At 41.5% G+C, this 27,375-nt stretch overlaps 1 protein-coding gene across 1 annotated transcript in view; it reads right to left on the bottom strand.

The window, feature by feature from the left end:
• GPAT3 (glycerol-3-phosphate acyltransferase 3) overlaps window positions 1–17,411 on the bottom strand; it is a 41,229-nt gene extending 23,818 nt beyond the window's left edge. Inside the window, exons 1-2 of the mRNA XM_063135635.1 lie at window positions 17,242–17,411; window positions 4,170–4,254 (exon numbers count right to left, since the gene is read on the bottom strand). Of these exons, the coding sequence (XP_062991705.1) occupies window positions 4,170–4,254; window positions 17,242–17,385 (229 nt within the window). The 5' untranslated portion in view covers window positions 17,386–17,411. The remainder of the gene's footprint in view (window positions 1–4,169; window positions 4,255–17,241) is intronic.
• Between the last annotated feature and the right edge of the window lie 9,964 nt (window positions 17,412–27,375).

Raw genomic sequence — 27,375 nt, 5'->3', positions numbered from 1 at the left:
ATCTGTATATCCTCATACAATATATTTACAATTGTGCTATATATTATTCACATAACGAAAGTCAACAACAACACTTTTGTCAATTTAATTTATTTATTTATTTATTTATTTATTACATTTTTATACTGCCCAATAGCCGAAGCTCTCTGGGCGGTTCACAAAAATTTAAGGCTCTTGATATGCAATAATGACTAAAGATTAAACAGTAATCGATAGACATGAACACTTTAAACAGAATTGCAACATTTTTGTCAATATACAGAATTACAACACTTCTATATATTCTGTTTAAAGTGTTCATGCCTATCGATTAGTGTTTACTCTTTAGTCATTGCATATCAAGAGCCTTAAATTGACAAAAGTGTTGTTGATTTTCATTATGTGAATAATATATAGCACAATTGTAAATATATTGTATGAGAATATACAGATTTATCATCTACAATAACGTATAATATATTTGGCAACATCATATTGTATCTGAATACACAGATCTACTATTCACTTGTATGTACACGACTTTAACACTATCTTTGGGTCCTCTTGCTGTTTTGTTTTCCTGTGAGGGTTCCTCTCCTTGGTGTTATATTTGTAATTTTTCTCCCCACCACGTTACCTAGTTGTTTCTCCCACGCCTAGCCTTCAGCTTTGCTCTTTCTCTCACTATTTCCCCTCCCTGGCCGTCCTTAGCCTTGCTGTTTCTTTCTGCCTCCGTCCTTTATCGTGCTATTTCTTTCTCCCTGCTGTTTTTCACTCCCTTCTCAGCCCCTTCTCTCATTCTTCAAATGCACTCAGAGCATCTTCCAGACAGTGCTCCTACCTCCTTCCTGTGGCATCACAGCCCTTGCCTGGGAAGATGCTCTGAGTGTATTTGAAGGATGAGAGAAGGAATGGCTAAGCCTGGGGTTGAGGTAGGGAAAACTTCCTTACTTTTTGGCGTTGAGGGCATTTTCCATTCCCTTGGGCCTGGGGAAAGGTGTGTGCATGGACAGGCTGAGGAGAAGAACCCTATGTACAACTACTCAGAAGTAATTCTCACAGAGTTCCATGTAAGCACGCATAGAATTACAACGTTAAATGGGTGCTTTGTCGCGCTTTTGTGAAATCAGATATGTGAACTGACCGGATTTCTCTGCTTGTACTCAGTTTCTTGCGCGAATCACTTGTATTTTGAATACCAGGCTCCAGGGCAGCCATTTATGTGACTTGCCACATCCTCCAGCCCACATTAAAGGCATGCCTGAAATCTCTGTGTTGTGTGCATATATCCTAGTCAGGCTGGCCTTCTCACTAGGAAGAGTGAGGCAGATGCCTCAGGCAGCTGATTGTGGGTGTCACGAGAAGGCAGCAAGCAGCTAATTATTTAATTTATCCGTGATGTATTTTTCCTGCCAAGGAAGAGGAGTGGGGCTTCTGGGGTTTTCTGCCTCAGGGACTACAATAACTTGTGTACTATGTAGGAGGCAAGATTTGCTGCTTCACCTCAGGAATATATATATACCTATATATCAGAATAAAGCTGCCTTGTCTGGATGCTGTTTTTTGTGTCTTAATTTTTTACTTGTGGCTTGTCAAGGGGAGGGAGAATTTGAGGATAACATACTTAGACGCAGGATATAGTGGATTAAGGGCTGCCATACTAGATGACTCCATCAATTACAAAGGTCATCAAAATGGAGGCCTTTTAATGTGCACATCATGAAAGCTAAGGTGAAAATCTGAAATTATCTGTTAAAAATGCATCACCCAGAATAAATATATTACATAATTAAGAACACAGGCTACCATTTGCCTAAGTCACGCAAATCAGAATAGCATTCCTAGACTTCCGGTCAGCTGCCAATCCTGGAGCAATGACATGGTTGTTTCAAGAGCACTACCACTTGTATGTTCCCACATTGGAAATTCAACAGGAGAAGCTTTTTTATTTCCCCTATACTATCTAATAACCGTAGGGTGACCATCTGAAAAAGAGGACAGGGCTCCTGTATCTTTAACAGTTGCATTGAAAAGGGAATTTCAGCAGGTGTCATTTGTATGCACGCAGCACCTGGTAAACTTCCCTCTTCATCACAATAATTAAAGCTGTAGGAGCCCTCCCCTCTTTTGTATCTGGTCATGCTAGTCAGGGCTCCTGTAGCTTTAACTGTTGTGATGAAGGGGGAATTTCACCAGATGCTGCATGCATATAAATGACACCTGCTGAAATTCCCTTTTCTATGCACCTATTAAAGATACAGGAGCCCTGTCCTTCTTTCCAGGTGGTCACCCTAAATAACCCTATATACCACACAGGACTAGGGAACCCCAATCTCTCTGTACCAGAAAGAGCTAGTGATTTTTTTGCCTGACATAATGTTTAAGGCATTGGAATCCGACCACGAAGGAGAGGTGACAACCGCACAAAGGTTGTCACCTCTCAATGTAACGTAAGCCCCCAAGTAACACATGGAAAAGACTTCAGAGGACAATACAATCCCTCAAGTCAACAGCTGGTGGAGAAGACAGCCTCTCCACAGATCCCGTTCCTCAGGGCTGGCCCGATAGGAGATGAATTATGCAAGCACAGCCTGGCGTTTTATGTGACAATTCACGACAGAATGAGATGTTGTAGCACTAGAGGTCACATTCGCAGGGAGAACTGGAGCAGGCTGCAGAAAGATCCCGGTAATGCAAAAAAACCGAATGTTAAAAGCATTGTGGGTGAAGGAACACTCATCAGAAGAGCAAACACCTTTATTTAAGCCTCTGGGGGGGGAACACGAACAGCGTAATTCTTTTCACCGAGTCACTCAAAGCCTACTGCTCAGTCATGAAATAAGCTCCAATTATACTGTGTGCCAGCCACAGCGAGGTGAAACCACAGTTTCAAAATCTGGGTAAAAGGAAGTCATATTGAGCAACTATTTTTCTTCATGAGTGGCAAGGACAAATTTCCAAGAAACCAGAGTTCAAGTGTGTAGAAACTAAAGTTATCAAGTAAAAAAAAAAAAAAAGGGACAGTTTATTGACCTATTTTTTATCCCATTTATTATTACATTTTTATCCCACCCTTCTATCAAGGAGGTGAGGGCAGCTTACATGGTTCTTCTCCCATGACCCTTTTATTTCCACAACAGTCCTGTAAGGTAGGTTGAACTGAGAGTGTGAGACTGGTCTGAAGCCAACCAGTAAGCTTTGTGACCATACAGAAATTTGAATCCAGGTCCCCCTACTCCGTGTCAAAACCTCTGCCCCCGATACCAGTCTTCCCAAAACTGGTGCTCTCCAGATGTTTTGGACTACATTGACCATGCTAGCGGGGACCATTGACCATGCTAGCTGGAACTGAAGCGAGTTGAAGTCCAAAGCATCTGGAGAGCACCAGTTTTGGGAAGACTGCATTATATTATACCGAGAAACACGTGATCCTGGCTTATGGGCAGGTACAAACCATAGTTTGTTCATTCAGACAAAACAGCAAGCTATGGTCTGCCTCAAATCAGCACTGGGAGGCATGTGCAAAAGGAAAAGGAAGCACACAAGCATGTGGCAACGTTCGGCTATGTGGCAGCCAAAATGTAGCTTGGTTAAAGCGAAGCTTAACTCTCACCTCACTGATTAATCAACTATTTAGCTAATAAATTACTAAATAAAGCACTTGGAACCCAGAGAGGGGATATACTTGGATCCTTTACCAATGAGGGCACTGGTTAAGCCCACAACACTTTATCAACCTCCACCAACTACTTCTGTAGACTGAATTTCTACCATTTTTTTCACTTGTAGGCACTATGGACCAAATTATTTTGCACATATTTGTGAACAGCCACTCACTTGATCACCTGTAGCAAGAAAAAAGTCACCTCCAGGTGACCAGGCATGAAAGCATTACAAAAGTTGTTCTGCTAAAAAACAAAACAAACGTAGCATCCCAAATGACTAACACAAGCAACTGAGCTCAGGAGGGCTACTAACTTACATAGATTTGCAAAAATGAAGGCCGTCAATAGGGGTTCCAGGTTTATCACATCAAAGACTCATTTTACAGAACTTAACTCTCAGCCTGAAGGGCCTGTTTCATTGAACTACAGCCATTTTAAGTCAACATTGCTGCCATTTTTTTTTTCAAATTGCCATTCTTGTTATGCAATAAGAGCTAGATATAATTTTAATTTTAAAAATGTTACCACTTGAAGAGGGGAGTGTCTGTGTCTGCTGCTGCTGCTGCTGCTGCCTCCTTCTGATTCCTTTCTCAATCCGCAGTGTGGCCCACTGTTTGGAAAAAAAGGGGGAGAAATACACAAGGTCACCTTTTAAGGAGTCATATGAACAATATTTCATTCTGACGTAGTTTGGCTCCTGTATTTGCCGTTGGTGATTTTATACTGCTGCTATTTCGGGTGTGTGCTTTATTGTTTAAAACATTTCTAATGTTGTTTTATTGGTATGTGTGCTTTTTTGATGATTACCTGCCTTAAGAGTCACATTAGATGTGAAAATGTAGAACATACATATTAATAAATAAAAAAATCTTATATTTCTTTCCTAGATAGCAATGATCCTAATGAGCTACTTCATAGAAATTTCCCTCTTCCTAGTGTTAATTTTTGGCATGAAAAACCATGGTTGCAGAAACTGTTACAGCTCATGGTTACTGCACTTTTATGTCTGCATTTTTTTTCCACCTAACCCCAACGCAAACCATTAGCAGCCAGGCATCAGAGCCACCAGAAAAATAGTATGCGTCCACATATTATTATTATTATTGTTGTTGTTGTATTTATATCCCTCCTTTTTTCCTGACACTCTAGCCACTACACCACACTGGCTCTCCACAGACACCATGGCATCTGTCATTGGCTTCCTGAATGGGTCAGTTGGATTCTTTTGTGAAATAACCATACCAAGCACCACATCTCAAGCTGTGGTATTATTTTTACCTCTACTGTGTTTTATCAGGATCATTTCATATCTCACCACATCCCCTCTCTCTCTCCAATGGTGGCTGCAAGCCTTCCAATTAGTTTGGAGGGCCTGTCTTCAGATTCATGTTTATTGATTCCAGTTGGTCCATGTTAGCTGGGAAGTAACACTTAATTCTAAGATGACTGTCATTGGACATGAGATTTAGAAGAGAACAATTATTATTATTATTATTATTTATTTATTTATATAGCACCATTAATGTACATGGTGCTGTACAGAGTAAAACAGTAAATAGCAAGACCCTGCCGCATAGGCTTACATTCTAATAAAGTCATAATAAAACAATAAGGAGGGGAAGAGAATGCAAACAGGCACAGGGTAGGGTAAACAGGCACTGGGTAGAGTAAAACTAACAGTATAAAGTCAGAACAAAATCAAGTTTTAAAAGCTTTAGGAAAAAGAAAAGTTTTTAGCTGAGCTTTAAAAGCTGCGGTTGAACTTGTAGTTCTCAAATGTTCTGGAAGAGCGTTCCAGGCGTAAGGGGCAGCCGAAGAAAATGGACGAAGCCAAGCAAGGGAAGTAGAGACCCTTGGGCAGGCGAGAAACATGGCATCAGAGGAGCGAAGAGCACGAGCAGGGCAATAGTGTGAGATGAGAGAGGAGAGATAGGAAGGAGCTAGACAGTGAAAAGCTTTGTAGGTCAACAGGAGAAGTTTATATTGGATTCTGAAGTGAATTGGAAGCCAATGAAGAGATTTCAGAAGTGGAGTAACATGGTCAGAGCGGCGAGCCAAGAAGATGATCTTAGCAGCAGAGTGGTGAACAGAAACCAACGGACTGATGTGAGAAGAAGGAAGGCCAGTGAGAAGAAGGTTGCAGTAGTCCAACCGAGAAATAACCAATGCATGAACAAGAGTCTTGGCAGAAGAGACAGACAAAAATGATCGAATCTTGGCAATATTATACAGGAAAAAACGACAGGATTTAGCTACTGTCTCAATATGAGGACTAAAGGAGAGCGAGGAATCAAATATAAAGCCAAGACTACGAGCTTCCTTGACTGGAGTTAGTGTAACATCATTGACAGTAAGAGAGAATGAGAGATGAGGAGAAGGTTATCATTGGACACAATCATTGGACACAAGATTTGCGAACCTCCTTGCTGCAGCTAAAATTATACTGGCCTCACAGATCTCGGCATCTTCACCCAAAGTCATGAAGCAAATATTAAAAGCATTTGAAAGTGCAGAAACATGACAAATGTCATGCATCAAAGAAATCAACCTTCAGAAGTGCCTACCTTACATTCCATATCAGACTCTACATTGCGCCTACAGCAAGAATGGATTGTCAGGTAATGCATTTCAGTCTTTATGTTTTAAATAATTTAGAGAGAGTAGTGGCACCACTGGTGGCAACCAGCTGTGGAATATGACCTACTATCAAAGATCAATGGTCTCAACATATATCTACACATGGATTTGATTGACGGGGCAGAGGAGGATATAGAAAAATAGCCCTTTGTGCCTACTTAGCAACTTTCCACTTTGTCCAGAGCACAGTTTAAAATAAAAAAGGTATCTGTCAACTGCAAAGTGACAATGTTTCAGTGAGGAAAGGCAGCAAAGGGAAAGAGGAGTTTTTGTGAACCGCCCAGAGAGCTTCGGCTATTGGGCGGTATAAAAATGCAATAAATAAATAAATAGGAGGATTAAATTGCGTTGGAGACAAGACATTTCTATTGGGATTGTTCTCTTGCTTAAAAAAAAAAGGAGAAAGAAATGTGCAAACAAGGATCAAGCAACTTCACACATTACAGATATTTCTATGTAGAATTTAACATGAAATCTGCATGCAAATTGTAACATGTGATTATCCTACCTGCAGTGGGGAATTAGTGGGCCATGGCTTAGCATCAAGCGTGTACATTTATAAGTGGCAAAAAGCCTATATGGGAAACACCTCTAAATCCTGATTTACAGGAGGCTGGAATGTAATGCAGTAGGTTGTTAAAAGTGTTTACTGCTCAGTTATCTGCCATTATCATGGGATGTACAGTTCTTGTTGGATGCAAGGATTGGTTTAAATCAAAAGTTTTTCAACAAGAGAAGAAATCAATTTAAATCACATGTATACTACACACACTTCCTAAAGAAGAAAGTGCATACTAGCTGGTTAATATTAGCATGAAAACATGTTGATTTACAACTAAGTGAAATCTAAGAGGGTACTCCTAAACCATATTGGTGCAGATAGAAAGCACAATCACGTACATACCTGAACAAGTAATGCTCAGAACTTGCAAAAACACATAATTATTGGACAGATCATTTATTTCCCTACTTGTGGGAGAGACAATGACCAACTTCCCAGTACCCCACAGCATCAAATAATAAATACATAAAATATAGTACATCAATATAATGACTGACCTCAGAAGTAAGGAAAAACTTGACATGGGTCATTCTTCACATAAAAAACCTACCCAAATTTAATGCATTTCATAAACATATCTGACTGTTAAATAATGTTTGATAAAGACTTATGGGTTCACTTTCAAAAGATACATGTAAACCTTTTAGCGCACAAATATTTCGATTTTGTTTAAAAAATTCTTTTTAAAAAAGAAAAGCTTACTATAATTGATTTTTTTCTCAAATCGGATTTAAAATTAGTTTCCTCTAGCTTGAATAGTCAAGTATTTTGGGAAATCACCTGAAAGTGATTGCAGTCATAATGACCACCTATCTTGTTAGAGAAACAATGACAGAAGAAGCCATTTTATCAAGTAATCATATGCAAGAGGGTGGGAGGGGGAGACTTAAGAATGTAAGAATACAAGAAGAGCCATGCTGGATCAGACCAAGTGTCCATCTAGTCCAGCACTTTGTTCACACAGTGGCCAACCAGCTGTCAATCAGGGACCAATAAAGCAAGATACGGTGCACCCTCCCACCCATGTTCCCCAGAAACTGGAGCACACAGGCTTACTGCCTCAGATACTAGAGTTAGTACATAACCATCAGGGCTAGTAGCCATTGACAGCCTTCTCCTCCAGGAATTTATCCAACCCCCCTTTTGAAAGCCATCCAAATTGGTGGTCATCACTACATCTTGTGGTAGTGAGTTCCATAATTTAACTATGCGCTGTGTGAAGAAGTACTTCCTTTTATTTGTCCTGAATCTCCCACCAATCAGTATCATGGGATGACCCCACTGGGTTCTAGTATTATGGGAGAGGGAGAGGTCCGCCTGGCGCCTACACTGTACTCCTTTCGTCACCAGCTGAAGACCTTTTTATTCTCTCAGTATTTTAACACTTAATTTTAACTTAAATTTAAATTTTACTGTTTTAACTCTGTATTTTAATTTTATATCAATTTTGCTGCGTGGTTTTTATTCTGGTTGTGCTTTTTATATTGTATTGTGTATTTGTGCTTTTAACGTGTTGGTTGTCTTACTGTGGTTTTAATTTTTGTGAACCGCCCAGAGAGCTTCGGCTATTGGGCGGTATAGAAATGTAATAAATAAATAAATATAAATAACTAAAATTACTCCCTATCCACATTCTCCACCCCATGCATAATTTTGTGCACCTCTATCATTCCTATTGGGATTGTTCTCTTGCTTAGCCTCCTTTTTTTCCAAGCTAAATAATCTCAGCTGTTGTAACCTTCCCTCACAGGAGAGATGCTCCAGCCCTTTAATCATTTTAGTTACCCTTTTCTGCATTTTTCCAGCTCTATAATATCTTTTTTTAGGTGTGGTAACCAGAACTGTACACAGTATTCTAAGTGTGGTCACACTATAGATTTGTATAAAGGCAGTACAATACTGACAGTTTTTATTCTCAATTCCTTTTCTTATAATACCTAACATAGATTTTTAAATGCTTTTTATATTGTATTTTGTATTTGTGTTTTTAACTTGTTGGTTGTTCTATGATGGTTTTAATTTTTGTGAACCGCCCAGAGAGCTTCGGCTATTGGGCGGTATAAAAATGTAATAAATAAATAAATAAATAGAGTTTGCCTTCTTTACAGCTGCCGCACACTGGGTTGACATTTTCATCAAGCTGTCTACCACAACCCCAAGATCTCTTTCTTATTCTGTCACCGCCAGCTCAGATCCCATCAGTGAGCATTGTAGCATTAAGATAGCTAAGGAAGCTTTTTGCCAGACTGCTTCCAAAAACAACCGGATTACTTCTAAGTACCTACCCAAAGCAACAAAATCTGCATTTCTGTAAGCATTTTGCCTAATATATACACTTCCCCAAGCATTTCCTGCTTGTTTTGAATGCGTTTTTTAATTGGAAAACTGCACCACTGAATTTGGAAGCGTGCATCTATTGAAGTACAACTGCATTTGGTTTGGAAAGTGCAAATAAGGCAAATTCACATTACAATGAGCATAACATCGTAAGGGTCTATCTAGTCCAGCATTCTGTTTATGCAGTGGTCACCCAGCTACCTGAGGGAAACCCAGGCCTAATCTACACCAAGCAGGATATAGCACTATGAAAGTGGTATGAAAGCAGTATATAAAAGGCAGAAGCCACACCAAGCAGGATATAGTGGTATGAAGGTGGTATATGATACGTACGTGTCAATGGGCCCCAACAGTTGTCATTGCATTTCAATACTGCTATAAAGCAGTAGTGTAACTCCTGCCTTTTATATACCACTTTCATACTGCAATATCCTTCTTGGTGTAGATTAGGCCCCAGAAGTAGAAAAGGAGTACAATATAGCACCATCCTGCTCGTATTTCCCATCAAATGATGGATATAGCATACTGCTTCCGACACTGAAAGTGGAATATAGCCATGAGGACTAGTAGCCACTGATAAGACAAATTCATGGGGAATAAGGCTAATACACTTTTAAAGCCAGGTTGATGGTCAACACTGTACCTTGTGGCAGTGAGTTCCATAGTTTAACCATGTGTTGTATCAAGTACCTCCTATTTGTCCTGAATCTCCCACCAATCACCTTCATGGGATAATCCCAGGTTCTAGTAGTATGAGAGTGGGAAAATGTCTCCCTGTCTACTTTCCCCACACCATGCAAACTAAACTAATTTCTCCCCCATTCCCTGCAGCAAGATACTTCAAAATGATGGAGCACATGAGCCTAGGCATGGCTACAGGGTAAGCACTAAAAGCAAACTGGTGTTTTGTTTCCAGATGACTCAGAGGCATTCCATACCTTGATATTGTTTTGATTATATAATAGCAGCAGAACAGGGAATTCAGTGTTGCCAAGACGCGCAGAAGAAAAAAGAGCAGCCTATGCCTAATGAGCCAAGCCGCCTACTTCTAAGAACAACAGTGACGGGTTCACAGCTTGAAGACGGGCAAAAAAAAACCACCTATCTGTTTTGTAGAACTGGCTCTAGCAGCATAAAGCAGCAGCACAACCAAACCAATATTACAATTTAGCAATGTGATTAGAGCAGAGGTGTAAAACACTGTCACTTGAAAGTTCAGATGAGTTTATACAACCAGTAGGATTACATGGTCAAGCCTTCCTCAGATATAGGTCTGAATGCTCCCTGCACATAGAATAGGAACCCTGGGAGAAAGACGGGTAAGCTAATTCCACCCACCCCGCACACACAGTTTTAAATATGTGCTGTAAACTTCTTTTTTAAGGTACAATGCTATGCATGTTTAAACTGAAAAAAAAGTCTGACAACTTTAGGGTGACCCTATGAAAAGGAGGACAGGGCTCCTGTATCTTTAACAGTTGTATTGAAAAGGGAATTTCAGCAGGTGTCATTTGTATATACGGAGAACCTGGTGAAATTTCCTCTTCGTCACAACATTTAAAGTTCCAGGTGCCCTGCCCTCTTTTAAATCTGGTCACTCTAGTATAGCTCCTGCAGCTTTAACTGTGTTGATGAAGAGGGAATTTCACCAGGTTCTCCATATATACAAATGACACCTGCTGAAATTCGCTTTTCTATGCAACTGTTAAAGATACAGGAGCCCTGTCCTCCTTTTCATATGGTCACCCAGACAACTTCCAGCATGCCCAGCCAGTATAACTAGCTGGGGCATGCTGGGAGTTGTATGCCCGTCAAACCATGCATAGGATTCTGCCCTTAGATGAGGAAGGCATACAACGCCCCACACCCCAACCTGAAGTAGCACAGTCCAGTGAAAGCTTTACCTCAGAACTTTGGTCACGGGCAGCCTGTTCGTATTATTATTATTACTATTATTATTATTTATTTCTTACCCGCCTCTCTACTTGGATCGAAGCAGGGAACAACAGTGAATATAAAACACATAAAAACTGATTAAAAACATAGTATACATGATTAAAACATCCTAAAAATATCCCAAAAAATTCAAAAATTTCACTGGATAGGCCTGCTGGAATAGATCAGTCTTCATTGCTTTTTTAAATGCTAAAAAACTGTCAAGTTGACGAATCTCCTCCGGCAGGCAAATTAGTCAGTCACCTAGGATGCCAAGTTAAGTAAGGCACCAAATTCGAGGGGGGAAATATATTTTTTTCAAAAAAAAATACAAATAAAAATCAACATTTTGTGTCTCTTTTTTATTTTATCTCAGAAACACTGGTTTCTGAGATATGGTTCGCCCACGCCACCAGTTGCTTGCAGTTAGTCTAAGTCTGCTGCCGGCTCTGCTGAGTATATAAATTGTGCTTTAAATGCTGTTGCCTTTGAACAAAGTGTTCTGCTTTGTGCTAAACTGGCAGCTAAACATCTGGAACTGGCTTGTTAAAGAACGGCAGACAACTCCCAGCTCGTGGGCCATAATGGCATGGCGAAATGTTTTCTCAGGTTTCACTTGTAGGGAAAAAGCAGCAATGTGCATTTCTAATAAATGCTCTTGTATGGCTAATACCTCATGCACGTTCAAGAAAGGGAAAAGACACACTGCCAGTTTACCTCTCTCCCTAGCTGTGTAACAGGCGATGCAAACTTTACTACAAAACCAGCAAGAAAATCCATGAGAGAGGCACGTTGTTCCAGATGTCTGAAACCAGCCAGCAAGGACAAACAACCTGGCGCCCTTCAGATGTTTTAGACTACAACTCCATCATCCTGAGCCCACAATGCCAATGTTAAGGGATTAGGGGAGTTGTAGTCAAAACATACGGAGGGAACCAATTTAACACAATATTTATTTTTATTATTTATTATGACATTTGTATCCCGCCCTACATCACAAGGATCTCAGGGCGGCGTACAGATAAAATCATACAATCAATAGAAAATAAAAAATATATACACAGCTAAAAACAAATTAAAACCATTAATAAGCTAAAACCAGTACAAAATTTAAGAACAGTAAAAACAATTAAAACTGTGTATAGGCTTGGTGAATATTAGACATGCTGAATTAGACCAAGGGTCCATCTGGTCCAGCGTTCTGTCCACACAGTGGCCGACCAATTGCCTGTGGTAAGCCCACAACTAAGACAGGAATGCAACAGCGCCTTTCTGTTCAGGTTCTCCAGCAAGTGGTGTGTATATATGCATGCTCTTTTGATCCTGGAGACAGCACATAGCCATCAGGACTACTAGCCATCAATAACCTTGTCCCCATGCATTGTCCAATCCCCTTTTAAAGCCATCCAAATTGGTGAATACCACTACATCCTATGGTACAAATGCCATAATTTAACTATGCACTGTATGAAGGATTTAATAACAACATTTTGACCCTGTCATTAACAGCAACTGGCCACTCCTGTTCACTTACATCACAATCCTAAAGAGGGCGCTCAATTGGTTGACTGATTAATTGATTTACAAGATTTATATACCACTCTATATCCAATAAAAATCAGTTTGTGCCAATAAACTGTGGCTGGTTAGTCAGGGAAAGCTTGTTTAAATAAAAAAAATGTCTTCAGCAGGCAATGAAAACGAAACAATGTTGGTGCTTGCTTGACATCAACGGGCAGGGAGTTTCATAGAGAAGGATGCAGTGCAATAAAGGTTCTACTCCAAAGGGATAACAAACAGACTGCAGGTCCCTGCAGAACCACGCAGTACCTAATCTGATGACTTCAGTGACCGAACAGGCTGCTAAGGGAAACAGCGCCTCTCAAATATTGGGCCTGTTCCGACAACACGCTAAGCCATGGTTAGGCCGCTAACGCTTTTGCAGCAAATGATTAGTGAGCATGTTTGAACCGTGTTTATTTAGCCACCATGGTTATGAATGGTTCACACGACATGCTAAGCCACAATGTTTAGCTCAAAATGCTTAATCACCATGTCTTAGTATGTCGTCTGAATAGGGTCATCTTGGTCCCAAGTTGCTTCGGGTTTTAGAAGTTCCTTCCTGCCTTAGATTCACAGTATTCAGATACAACTAGACCCATCACTATCAGATGGTGAGGAGTTCAGGTGGCATGAATAACTGAATATATTTCACCATGTTTGTTTCATGACAAGGCCTTTGGTTCTGGCAATGTCATAGTATTAGCAACTGTAGTATGGTTATCACAAGATGGGTGCAGAATGAAGCCACTGGAGCAATACTTTGGAACCTTCAATGCAAAATGAAGTGTGTTAAATGTAGTGTTTTGTTATATTGAAGAAATGCCATGGCCTGCTTGGCTAACTTTGCCAGCAGACCACAGACACAACTCTAAGTGTGCAATCCCATGCATGTCGACTGAGAAGTAAGCCCCATTGTGTTAAATAGCACAGACTCATATGAAAGTGTGTATAGGATTGCAGCCTAAGTGTCTACACCAGCAAAAACAAAAAAGTGGGGTAATCGCTTGCCTGCTAAATTAGGACTTTGCTGCAAGAATATAGCTGTGACTCTGATCCTAAGGCAACTGGATCACAAACTTTCTACAGGCAAGGAGCAATAAATAGCATTCATTCTTTCTTCTTACACTCTATAATTAGAATCTACTTCAGATAAGAAAAGATATTGCTGTGTTTTGCTATTGCCTAAGTTAGTAATTGGAATCCGAAAGGTAAATTTTTATAACCATCTCCAATCTTAAAGTAGCATCTGACTGGAGGCTTCTTCAGGGTGTCTGTACACCTGTTTTTGTTGTCCTAACAAGCAAGATTCATTAATAGCCAGTTGCAAGTTTAAAATAAACCTAGATACCATAACTACCTTCCCAATGATGAAATGTAAGCAGGATGATTTAAGAGGGGATTGATTTCACCCTTGAATGGCTGATTGGAGTATCATGTTTCAAGCTCTTTGGAGACCACCGATACTCCATTGAGTTGACAGTAGACTATGTGGACTTGATGGGAGTCCAGCAACTGAATTTACCATCCCAACGCTACTGGTGTTTTGTCAAGGCAAAAGAAAACCACTTTAATAGAAGAGTCTAGATTTCTCATTTAAATGCTACCATTGTTTTCTTGGCAAGATTTTTTATTATTATTATCTGCTCCATGAATAACTTTGCTGTAAACCTGTTTTCTCCTTTTGGCCTGGCTCTATCATTCAACATCAGCATAAATAATACTTTTATAGCATTCAAAATACCATGCATCATCTGAGCAATCCTTTCAAAACCCCTGTAAGGCAGGACACCATGAACCCCATATTACTGCATAACTCACCATAAGCCACTTAGCAAGTGCAAGACAGAGAAGATAAATTTGCACTGGGGACTTCACTGCTCAGAATAAGAATACAGGAATCTGCTTAGCCCAATATTCTGTATTCCAGGTGTAGACTACCTTTTGGGCCCATGGTCACTTTTGGAAATATGAGCAACTGTTCCAGGACAAGCATAAAATGGCTGCCATAGGTGGGCATGGCTAATCACAAAGGACAAGTAACCTGCCCCAGACACATTAATGGGAAATCAAGATGTCAGCACCTAGAAGCTCCCACTTTACTTTGAAGCAATCCCAGCTGTCAGTACGAAAACATTACAATATTTTAAAAATAAAAATTGGGAGGAGCAGCTTGACCTAATAAGCATCAAGAAGGTATCTGAGGGCACCTTGGAGCCTGCAGGCACCACGTTACCTACCTCTGATGTATTCTGACTGGCAGCATTGTTAGCAAAAGTGACTCCATTTTAGAAAATCATTGCTACGCATGATGGGTATGCCCTATTTGTAACCTTCTGCTGTTTAATAATATGTTTTTCTCTTAGCTGCATCTTCAAAGTAGTTAAAATCAGTTTGAACAGGATGTAACCTAGTACGTTATCTAGAGCTAACGAGCAGGCATTCCAGTGTTGTATTATATCAGGGACCATGTCATAGCAGTTAATCAATCCAATTAGTAAGGTGCATCTAACTCAAACCAACTCCAGCCCACCTTTTACCTAATGCACTAGACTATGCCAGAAAGGGATGAATCAAAGGGGAAGGGTTGGGGGGGGGGGATTGCAGGTAGAAGTGTATAAAAATGTTATGCTTTCTGTAGACAGGGTCCGAACATCTTTTACTGCACTTTGCACCAAGTTGCAACTTTAATAAACGATAATTGTACCCTCCCTCAGTGGTCTGTGCCTTTCTATGGGATCCACCCCTAGGAAGAAAGTACAAGGCTATTTGTCTAACAGCATATTCTCCTGGATCACAGGCAGGGAGTCTTTCCTATCAACTGCTGCCCAGTTCTTGTTCTTTTCCCAGGGATTGAGCCTGGGACTTTCTGTTTGCAAAGCATGTACTCAAGCCACTGAACTATGGTCACTCCCCAATCTTATGCACTATTCTGCATCAGTTCTAATTTGCACAGCCTTATAAACAAACCCACAAAAGTTACTAGCCTGTAAAAAAGAATTAATATCCAAAGAGGGACCAAAAGCTGCATTTCTATCCTGGGCCTGGAGAAGGAGCATCTCTCCTCTAGCAGTATGCTTGGAACATCTCCATCCCTGCCTACACATTCACCTGTGTGGAATTCCATGCAATTCCCATTATCTATGGCTACCAGGCAAGCATTTAAACACAAACATGCATATGCAATAATGCAAGAAATCACTGTATGTTCAGACACTGATTCTTTTGGGGGGTTATATTAAAAACTCATCCATTTTGTTTTAAGACACCCCTAGTTGGGGCTTCTCTTTTTTAAAGTCCAATTAGGAAGGTCACATTTTTTGGTGACAGTCTTGCCTTTTAAAAAACGTTCCACTTCTAGTATAGTGCAGGAGATGAGGGAGAAGTAAAGTAAGACCCACAATGATGCAACTCTTAAAAAAGCAACCAAGACAGAATTTGCATGGAACAGAGAAATGAAGGATGCCTCACAGATGCTCTATATTACATTACAGCACGTGATTTATGTATTTGTTTATTTCCAGTATTTCTAATGCCACCTTTCAGGACCTGCCTTCTCAAGTCAGCTCACATATTTAATTAAAAACATAGAACTAAAATTATCTCATTGCAATGATAAAACTAGAACAGCAACCTCGAAATGCTATAAAACAGATTTTAAAACAGAACATCCAGCATGGCTAGTTAGGGAATCCTGGTAGTTGTAGGACTTTTCTCTAAGCATGCAAAGGCTTGCACCCTTAAAGGGTTATATGTGCAGCCCAACATCTTAAGTAAAATCAAATCGAAAGAAATAGGTTTTCAGGGCCCATTTAAAAGCTAATAAGGATGAAGCCCTGCGGAGGGAATTCTGCAAATATGGGGCCACCATCAAGAAGTCCCTCCCTAGTGCCCGTGGTGGGCCTGTGAAAATGAAGGCCCTCCAGGTTTATTTTATTAGAGGTGTTTTAGGCCACCTTTCCCTTAAAAGGAAACGATCCACAAGGCAGCTTAACAAAAAAATTAAAATAAATAGATAGTGATACTAGTGTGCAGCCGGGGGGAGAGGGGAATGTGTTAAGAAACAAATAGATCCGCGGAATAGATCCTTTTTATTATTCGACTCTCCCCATCCTAGGGTAGGTTTTTGGAAATGAATGACAGCAGCTACAACGAATAGCTTCGCTCCCCGGCCGAATTGAATCTCTAGGATTTCAGGGGGGAGGGGGAGAAAGGAGCCTGCTAGAGGACCACCATTGTCCGCTCGCCAAAACCTTTGCAGGCCCCCCTCCCCTCCAGAAACTGAATAGCCACTGACATGCAAAGCATCCAGGGGACACAGAGAGAGACTCAACGCCCTCCTTATGATTCAGACCGCTGATTCATGCAAGGAAGGTCAGCGGTTTACGGTGGCAAAAGGCACCGCAAGGAAGAGCTGCCAACAAAGCATACCTTTGGTACCAAGGCGGGGAGGGGAAGAGGGTGTCGGGGGGAGGGGAGAGAGAGAGAGAGGGCCGCCCTCCTCCCCGACTCGGCGCTGCTCCCACCTGCGCTGCCCCCACGTCTCTCGACGCACCCCGGGCTCACCTCCAAGATTTTCATCAGGACTTTGAGGTACAGCTCCGAGATCCCCAAGGACACGCCGAAGATGGACGGCAGCACGATCAGCAGGAACGCCAGCATGAACCAGAAGCTCAGCAGCTGCAGCGCGGCAGCCAAGAGCTCCTCCATGCCGGCGGAGAGGACGGAGCCGCGGGTCCAAGCCCCGCGGCCGACGGGCCAATACAGCAGCCCCGGCAGGGGAAAAGCCCCTCCGCACGAGCCTGCTGGAGGAGGAGGAGGAGGCGGCGGACTGCGCGAAGCCTCCTCGGACACAGCCTCTTTCTTTCTCTCTTTCTCGCTTGGCTCTCCACCCACTTAACTCCTTCTCTCCCACAAGCTCATTCAATTGAAGCCGCCGTGCCGCAGCTGCTACTACGGCCGCGCGGCTGCTTTTCCGTCCGGCCACCCGAACTGGAACCTGTGCCGAGGAGGGGGGAAGAACGCGGCCCCCCGAATCCTCCTTCCTTCTCCTCTGCAGGGGGATGCGCAAGGGGCACCCCCCTGCAAAGGTTGCTTTGGGCTCGCCAGGAAAGCGCCCCTGCCCGACCGCCCCTTGCATTATTCGCTCACGGCTGCATTGTGATCTCAGGATGACCTGTGGGCGTCTGGAAGCAGCCTTCCCCCAACCCGAGGCCCTCCAGATGTGTTAGACTGCAACTCCCAGCATGCATGCTGGGAGTTGCAGTCCAGCACATCTGGAGGGCACAGGATGGAAGAGCAGGGCAGGCTCAAGTCATTTTGCTGCCTACGGCAAAACACAAGATGGCACCTTCTCTCATGGGCTGGCAGTTGGGGTTTTTTATTACTATTTTTCCTTCAATGCTAGGCCACGGCTACTCCCTGCTCATGCGAAGCACCACCGCTTGATACGCCTGAGACAAGGGATAAAAACCACCTTCCCCCAAACTATGTGGAGAAAGGGGTTAAAATGGAGAAGGATGTTAATATATAAAATAAAACACTGAGTTATATGTGCTGAGGTGAATGATTGTCAGAGTGGGTGCTAAATGTGTAAATTTAAAATGATAAATGCCAAACAGACACGTGGGATTTTTGTGGTAGTTAAAAACAAAATAATTAAAAATTATTTTTAAAAGTTCACAAGTTTTGTTTCAAATAAAACATTTTAAAAACCTTTTTGAAACCTTTCATCCAATCCTTTCACTCATTCACATACACATTTTCCTTTTTCTCACACAATCAATCTTGAACTTTCTTTATTATCAGTATTGATTAATACATCAACTACGTGCACACCACTCTCTACACTGACCCTCAAATTTCCCAGAACTTAAGTATTCTAAACAGAGAGCACTAAAGACTCTAAGACAGCGGTTCTCAACCTGTGGGTCGGGACCCCTTTGGGGGTCGAATGACCCTTTCACAGGGGTCGCCTAAGACCATCGGAAAACACATATTTCCGATGGTCTTAGGAAACTGTATTGACTGAACTATGTCATGTATCATCTTTTGTATTATTAAAGCTATTGTTATGTATTATTTTCATTAGCAAACCATCCCATGACAATGGATCGTGTAGAGAAGAACGAAAATAATTTTATGGTTGGGGGTCACCACAACATGAGGAACTGTATTAAAGGGTCACGGCAATAGGAAGGTTGAGAACCACTGCTCTAAGAGGACCTAAAAAGTCCCCCACAATCCCTTCAGTCATTCCCTTATTATCACTCCTCCCCCTCCTCAGACATTCTAACTCCGCCCACTCAGGCCAGCATTCTAAAACCCAGACTTACAAACTGCAGACATACATTTGGGAACTGACTTGTGGGGTGTAACGCCACAATGGGAGAGTGCCTGGAGCACACAGCCCTCTTGGGGGTTGGTGACTCCGATGTAAGTAGGGTGCTGAATCTGCTCTGGGTTGCAGTCAGAACCTGTCAGTATTCTAAAGGAGCTATCCACGGGTTCGTGGATAGCTCCTTTAGAGTTCTGGCTGAAAACTGGAGCGGATTCACTGCCTCACTGGTATTGGAGCCACCAGCCTCCACTGTCCAACCCCTCACTACGGCCTCTCAGCATCTGCCTGCCTGAAGGCCCGGCTATTTCTTAACCATTGCTCTGTATTCCTGCAAGCCCCTTTTAAAATGATAACAACAGAACAAAGTAACATCAGAAGAGTTGTGATGTGATGACAGCTTGGCTGCAGATGTGGGGTCCACTATTTCCAAGAAAGAATTATGACAAAAAAAATCCACCTCCCGCAAAATACAATAATGTCAATAAAAAAGAATAGGCAGCTGTCACTACATCAATAGACATCAGATGAAAACAATTCTGACATCTCCAGGACCTGTCGAACAAACAAAGAAAAAAAAACTCCACTACAGACTAATAGTGCAATCCTATGAGTTTATTTAGAAGTAAACCCCGCTTTAATCAATGGGCCTTACTCACTAGTAAATGTGTTTGAGATTGCAGCCCAAGAGCACAATCTTATACATGGCTACTCAGAAATAAGTCCTACTGAGTTCAAAGGGGTTACTCCTAGGCAAATAGCTATAGGATTACATCCTAAATAAACTAATGCAACCACAGTTAACAGCCATATTAAGTTGGAAACAGAACAATCACCCAAAACTTGGGTTAATAGGACAGCCTTTGCCTGGCTCCTTAGAAGAAAGTAAAAGGTGTTCAGTAAATCTCCCACAAGAAGAGATTTCACAAACAGGATACAGCCTCTGAAATCAGGGACACCCAAAAAAACACCCCTCCAGTTATAATTTGTATGGAAACAAATTGCCACTCCTTACTCATTCTGTTCCATTGGAGTTTTACAGCTTCCTGATAACAAAAAACAAAACGAGCAAAATCCTGTGGGTTTTGTATGTGTTTTTAAGTGGACTCAAAACTGACTGGAGGAGCCAATGAATCACTCACCACATCACAAACAATCTCTTAACAGGAGTGCATGACAGCCATGCAAGCATATTCCACAAAGCATTCACAACAGCAAGGAGGAGTCAGCCACCATGGAGAGCTGACTGGCAGAACATGCTCAGGGCATGCAAAAGGTCCCAGGTTTAATTTCTGGCGTTCCCAGCTAGAAGAATCAAGTACACATCTGGGAAAGCATTTTTGAAGTAGGGAGTTTTCTCAGTGTTTGACTTCAAGAGAAGCCCAATTTAAGTGAACTTGAGGTAGTATTAAAAGGAGACTTACACGTTCTTGGAGGAAAAAGCTATTGATGGCTACTAGTCCTGATGGTTCTATGCTACCTCCAGTATCAGAGGTAGTATGCCTATGTACACCAATTGCAGGGGAACATGCGCAGGAGGTCCTATTACACTCATGTACTTTTTGAGGGTTTCCCATGGGCAGCTGGTTGGCTTCTTATGTCCACCACTCAGAAGTAATTTCCATTTCATTCAATTAGACTTATTCCCAGATAAAAGGGTGTAGGATCACAACCTAATATAGGTTTGAGTTTTATGTTGGAAAGGCAGTGGGAGTTGCAGGTACATATGTGGTGCAGGTGTCCCAAATTGAGACAATGTTGTCATCTTATAATAGTTCTAATAATGGGGCATTCCTTACCAGAAACACCCAAAATTTTCTTGGTGGGATATTTTTCAAATAATGTGATATATGATTGTAATGAATTGATTAGAATCATATTAGTATGGAAGACGGCTACTGTCCCAACAATAAAAAAATGATTAACAAGGTTATGGGATGTAGATATCATGGAGAAAATAAGTTATATAATGGCAAGAATAATGGGAAATTGTTGATTAGGTTCCAAAATGAATGGCATTACTTTATTAATTTTTAGAAAGACCGTGGACAAATATGAACTGGAAAATATAAGAGTTGAAGGGTAGGAGGGGAATTGCAGTGATGTAAATTTCCTTTCCCTTTGTATATGTGAATTATTTTATATGGTGCTTCCAGGTGGAAGGCTTCTAGTACTACCAGTTAGAAGGCATTGTGTAGTGATTCTTCTCCTTTGAATTATTTTTTTGAAAGCAATTTCATTTCTATCAAACTGAATGAGAATGATCGAAAAAATGTGGGAGAAATTTCCAGCACAGCACTAGTATGGAATATGGTTTACTGTTTTCCTAAGGGTTGGCTTTCTGGTTATTCCAGCTCCAGGCATAGTCTACAAACTAATCAGGGTGTGAGCCTAAGTCTGCAGCCTGCTGTATTATATGTATGCTTCTATTTAGCCTAGAGAAGAAACAATTAATATAATGGTCGTCTTCAAATATTTGAAGACGTGTCACATAGATGATGAGCACATTTGTTTTCTGCTGCTCCAGAGGGTGGGACCGAAAGCATTAGATTTTTGTTGGTCATACTTGCTTCTGTTCTTCCTTAACTCCAGGACAGGGATTAGTTCACGTCAGTAAATCTAAACAATTTCCACAGTTCTACCAATGAGAGTCACAGATATTCCCTTCAGTTTGTGATTGGATCCGAGGTGTACCAGTTCTGAATGTTGCCCTTCGGTCTTGCTACTGCTACAAGGGTTTTCACCAAATGCATGGCTGTGGTCATGGCCCATCTTCATGTCCAGGGGATATCGGTGTACCCTTTCATAGATGGAAATGAACTCATAGATGAAAATGAACTCACTGGAGGTGTCTATGAGAGAAGGGATCCCCCAGGGCATTGTCTGTTACCTGCCGCCTGCTTTGGAAGCCAGTCTCTACATCAACATGGAGAAGTCTTTGCTCCTCTGATGCCATGTTTCTCGCCTGCCCAAGGGTCTCTACTTCCCTTGCTCGGCTTCGTCCATTTTCTTCTGCTGCCCCTTACGCCTGGAACGCTCTTCCAGAACATTTGAGAACTACAAGTTCAATCGCAGCTTTTAAAGCTCAGTTAAAAACTTTTCTTTTTCCTAAAGCTTTTAAAACTTGATGTTGTGCGGACTTTATACAGTTAGTTTTACCCTACCCTGTGCCTGCTTACCCTACCCTGTGCCTGTTGGCATTCTCTTCCCCTCCTTATTGTTTTACTATGATTTTATTAGATTGTAAGCCTATGCGGCAGGGCCTTGCTATTTACTGTTTTACTCTGTACAGCACCATGTACATTGATGGTGCTATATAAATAAATAAATAAATAAATAAATAAATAAATAAATAATAATAATAAGTCCTACTTGATACCAACACAACACATCCGGTTCATTGGGGTATTACTCGACTCCACCTTGAGTGATTCATCCTCCTTCTGAACCATTGATATGCCTTTCAGGAGAGTAATCCACTCAGAGATTGTCAGTGCTACAAGACTGCTGGGCTTGAGGCAGCTACTACAGCAGTTGTAGCACTGACATATAGGCAGATGCAGATGCTGACAGTCCAGAACTGGTTTTTCACCAAGTTCAACATGATTTGGGATGGACACCTGCACTTCCCCAAAGATGTGGCCACAATGCTGACTTGATGGCTCTGATCTTCTGGAGGGCATCCCTTTCTCCCTGCCTTCTCCATGCTGACAACGGATGCTTCCCTATTGGGGTGAGGCAGATGCTGTAGATCCCTGAAGGTCCAGGACAAGTGGACCAAGTCAAAGGCTGTTCTCTATGTCAATTTCTTGGAATTCTTGACTGTCAAAAAGACCCTGGGGCATTTGAGATGGAGCTTTGTTCAAATAACCTACTTCACATAGTAGGTTATTTGAACAAAGCATCCCTCTAGCAACCACAACTAAGTGGAAGAAAGTCTTTCCTCATTATTGAACTCATGCTCCACATCTTTCAATGGCGTATCCTCCATCATATTGGATTGATGGCCATCCATGTATCAGCGGGTGGAGAACAGCCTGGCAAACAGCCTCAACAGAAACTATTCAGTATCTCATGAGTGGATGGTGGCAGCAAGGGTAGTGTCTGAACTATTCTGCAGTTGGGGCACTCCGGGTATAGACTTAAACACTTTAAACACTAAGTGCTCTGGCAATCCTACCCACCCACCCCACAACCCTCTGCTGCCCAAAATTCTGGGGTTGTAGTTTGGGGAGAGTGTTGAGAATTGTATGCAAACCTGATAGTTAAATTAGTTTGAAGCCATATAATATCTATTGTATAGACATGCATCCCCTAAAGAGAACTTTGCGGGGTAGGGTGGATCTCAATGCCCAGGAGAGAGTGAGGAGAAAAATGTAGCCACAATTCTGCTGTTTCCTTTTCAAGGTCACAGAAAGAGACTCCAATCCTAGGAAGGGTATCAGAATCCATACGCTGCCCACCCGTAACACACCAAAAGCCTATCTAGTCTGGCATTCTATTCCCACAGCGGCCAGCCAATTGCATTTGAGGTAGCTGTGTAAATATTTCAAGGCCCACATCTTTGTCAGGGGTGGAAGGAGAATCCCTCATGCCTTGCAGATATTTATCCACAATGGATCAGGTTTCACTTATTTGAACAGCTGCTGTTTGTCGACAGCAGGCCTTGCCACAGTTTTCTATCAATCAATGGAAGGGAATAGAAAGGACTTTACAAAATTATGCATGATGTGAAGGAAGTGGATAGGGAGACATTTTTCTCCTTCTCCCATAATACTAGAACCCAGTGGGGACATCCCATGAAGTTGATGGGTGGGAGATCCAGGACAGATAAAAGGAAGAACTTCTTCATACAGCACATAGTTAAAATATGGAATTCACTACCACAAGACCTGCCACCAATTTGGATGGCTTTAAAAGGGGGTTGGATTAATTCCTGGAGGAGAAGACTATTGATGGCTACTAGTCTTGATGGCCACATCCTACTTCCAGTATCAAAGGCAGTATGCCTATGTACACCAGTTGCTGGGGAACATGGGCAGGAGGGTGCTGTTGCACTCACATCCTGCTTGTGTGTTGTCTGTGGGCAGCTGGGCAGCCACTGTGTGAACAGTATGCTGGACTAGATGGACCCTTGGTCTGATTCAGCATGGCTCTTCTTATGTTCTTATGAGTTTTGAGGATTGTGAAATACTGCAAAACAAAAGGAAAAGACCATACTTGGGATCAATTTCCATTTCTCCAAATTAATATACAGCTGCATCAAGATGAAAGATAGGTCAAATTCACAGATAAGGCTAGGGTGGAAGACAGACCTGTTTGAAGGTGTCCTCTTCATGTATATAACCATATACATAATTATCAGTCAAGTTCATTGAAAAATGTTTCTAATCATGATCTTCTTTAAATGACACAGTTGTTGCCCAAGCTGTGTCATAAAAGATGCCAAAGTTCATTGTTCATGCATCGCCTGCCTTCTCATCAAAGACTAACTGGCTGTTAAACTAGCACACACAAAAATTGCTGACTTCAAAGAAAATGCTATTTCTGCACCTTGGACTGTCTGGAAAAAATGTTCCTGATTTTCTTATAGTCTCAGATTCTACCCTTGACAATGATCTTGTATCAGAATAAGACTGAAATCCTAGGGCTGTGTCCAGACAGTAATACTTAAGAGAAGATCCTTTGCAATCAATGGGATTTGTTAGTCTTGACTAACTTAACTTCCATTGACTTCAATACGCCTGTTCTAAATATGACTAAGTCTGAATCTATCCGCTATACATGTTCACTTGAGAGGAAGCCCCACTAAATACATCAAGACTAAATTCCAATAAGCATACATAAGATCTGGCTACATGTAGTGTGAAAACCTTTCCCATGTGCATAGCTATGGTAAGTATACTAACAGTCAGCAAATGTTTAAAATACATTTAAAATTACCCCCAAAACCCAATGTGTGGATGTGGGTGGATGTACACACACACACACACACACACACACTTTGTAAAATGAAAAAAAAAGAAAAAAAGATGTGCTATGGGAAACAATCCGTAATTAAATAATCCACAAAGCATTTGGAGAGATTTTCAATTATCTTTAAGGCTATTTACGGGCTTAAAGATTCTTTAATAAACATATATGATCAAAATAAAGGAATGCAGAATTGGCCTGTCAATAATATTTGGAGGGTGCTTTCAGATGAGCTTTTTTATTGTGCAATTGCCTTTGCGTCATTCACAGAATGTCATGGAAGAGCCAGACATTGTCATCGGCTCAGTTCAGACAACACACTACTGGTGGGTTTAGTAGTCAAATGTCATTTGAATGGTTAATAGTTGGTATTTGTGTTGTCTGTTGGGCAAAACCCATCCCATGGTTGACTTTTTCGTTAAAAAAACCCCGATGGAGAAACACAACCGGTAGTTATTGTTTTGCGCGAACTGAGCCAGTGAAATTTGCGACCCGTTGAGTGGACTTTTTCACTTGGCTACAGAGTTCCTGGGCAAAAGTGGCCAAAACCGCACTGGCTGCTCTGCTACAGCCAGCACAGCTCGCAGAGGCTGTTGGGATAGCACTGGGAGGACTGAGGGAGGAAGGCAGGCGGGGAGAGGGGATGGGGGCTGTGTCAATCAAATGCCTAGTTGACTATGAATCCAGTCAACACAAGCCTCAACCACTCACATTTGTGTAGGAATATGTTGTGTAGGGAGTTGTTTGTTGTTGTTGTTGTTTATTCATTCAGTCACGTCCGACTCTTCGTGACTTCATGGACCAGCCCACGCCAGGGAAAAACCCAACTGTGAGTTGACTACTCCACCCACCATTGACTAATAACTTGTCTGAACGCAGCTGTCTTCTACTTGTAATCTGCTTGTTTTCCCAGTGTCCTCCCAAAAAAAAAATCTTTTGCAGAGGGAAGGACTGAATAACCTGCACAATGTCTCCTGATTGGTAGCGTTACGAATCATCTGTCTGAAAGCACCCTATATGTGCTGCAAACTTGGCTATAACATATTCTGCTTACAAAAGTGTATATGTGGTGTCATTTATATATATATGCCAATCCAATTTTTGGCACTGTTCTCTGAATCTTACATAATTTGTCAATTTATCATTACTGTGTAGTCCCACATTCTTCTAAAGTTGCTATTTTGGGTTGTTTCTTGTATTTGAGAACAGAACAGCAGTCACCCTATAACTACCAATTCTAAATATTCTTTCTCCATTGATCATTCTCTTTCTTTTATATATGTTAATATGAATATTAGCTCTGAATGTACAGTGTATCCTAAGATTGTCTCCATAAGGATCTATTTTATTCCAATATATTTTTAATAGGCAAATAAATCCACCACATATGGTAAAAGTCTCCCCAGGCCTTTTGACATTTCCAACAATGTAGATTATGCCGTTTGTCCATTTTATGCATTTCATTACCAAAGTTTCCAAAGAAAGAACCAGTTTTAGTTATTTCCTCGCAGAGGTATGCTAAAGTTATACCTAAACAGATATAACTTTAGGAACAGGTAAAACAGGTGCAGCCATACCACAAGTTGAGTCAATTTGCAAATTGTGCAAACTTTGGAACTTGAATTCTTGGGCAGAATCTAAGTTCCTGACGCATGACAATTTTCAGTTTAAAATGAAAAATCCATCTCTTATTTTAAAAAAAACAAAACTCTAAATGTTTGTTTCATATTTCCATAGATAATTGTAAATGTTCTTTGTTTTAAACAACAGACTAAGAGCATCATCACATGAGGGGGGAATTGTGTTTGTTTATTGTCACTTCTCTGCCCGCATTTCCCCCCCCCCCATTACTTCCTCTTTTGAATGAGGAAGTAAACAACGTGCACGTGGTCCATTCAGTGGGCCGTTTTGATCATGCCGCTTCTCCTGCACAGGGCGGCCGATACCAGCAACTTCTGTCTTTAAAAATAAATTGAACTTACTGGGGTGTTTTTTGTGGTGCGAAGAAGGCTAGGAGGGGCAGGAAGCGCACGGGAGTCAGACGATGTGGTGAGAGGGACCCGTGAAAATACGTGAGTGCCCAGTAACTAGCGTATAATAAAATGCTCGTCTGATGGAGCTCTCGAGCGCCAAAGTATCTTCTGTAAGTGACACCATTACTGTTTCAGAGTTCCATGGCCCTACAGCTCCCTCTTGCAGCTGGAGTACAAGGTACATTATAAGCACATTGCGAAGAACACTTTGCATTTGTATAGTGTTTTCAAGTATTCAAAGTGCTTCACATGCATTTTCTAGCTCTAATCCTTCCAACAACATTGTAAGGTAGGTCAGTATTACTGTGCTTGGGGGTTACTGTTCAGCTCTATAGACCTTGGCCTGTGGTGAGCCAC

Source organism: Elgaria multicarinata, chromosome 10 (assembly GCF_023053635.1).
Source record: "Elgaria multicarinata webbii isolate HBS135686 ecotype San Diego chromosome 10, rElgMul1.1.pri, whole genome shotgun sequence".
NCBI lineage: Eukaryota > Metazoa > Chordata > Lepidosauria > Squamata > Anguidae > Elgaria > Elgaria multicarinata.
Note: the sequence above shows the minus strand (reverse complement) of the source record. Positions and strands in the feature narration are given on the sequence as shown.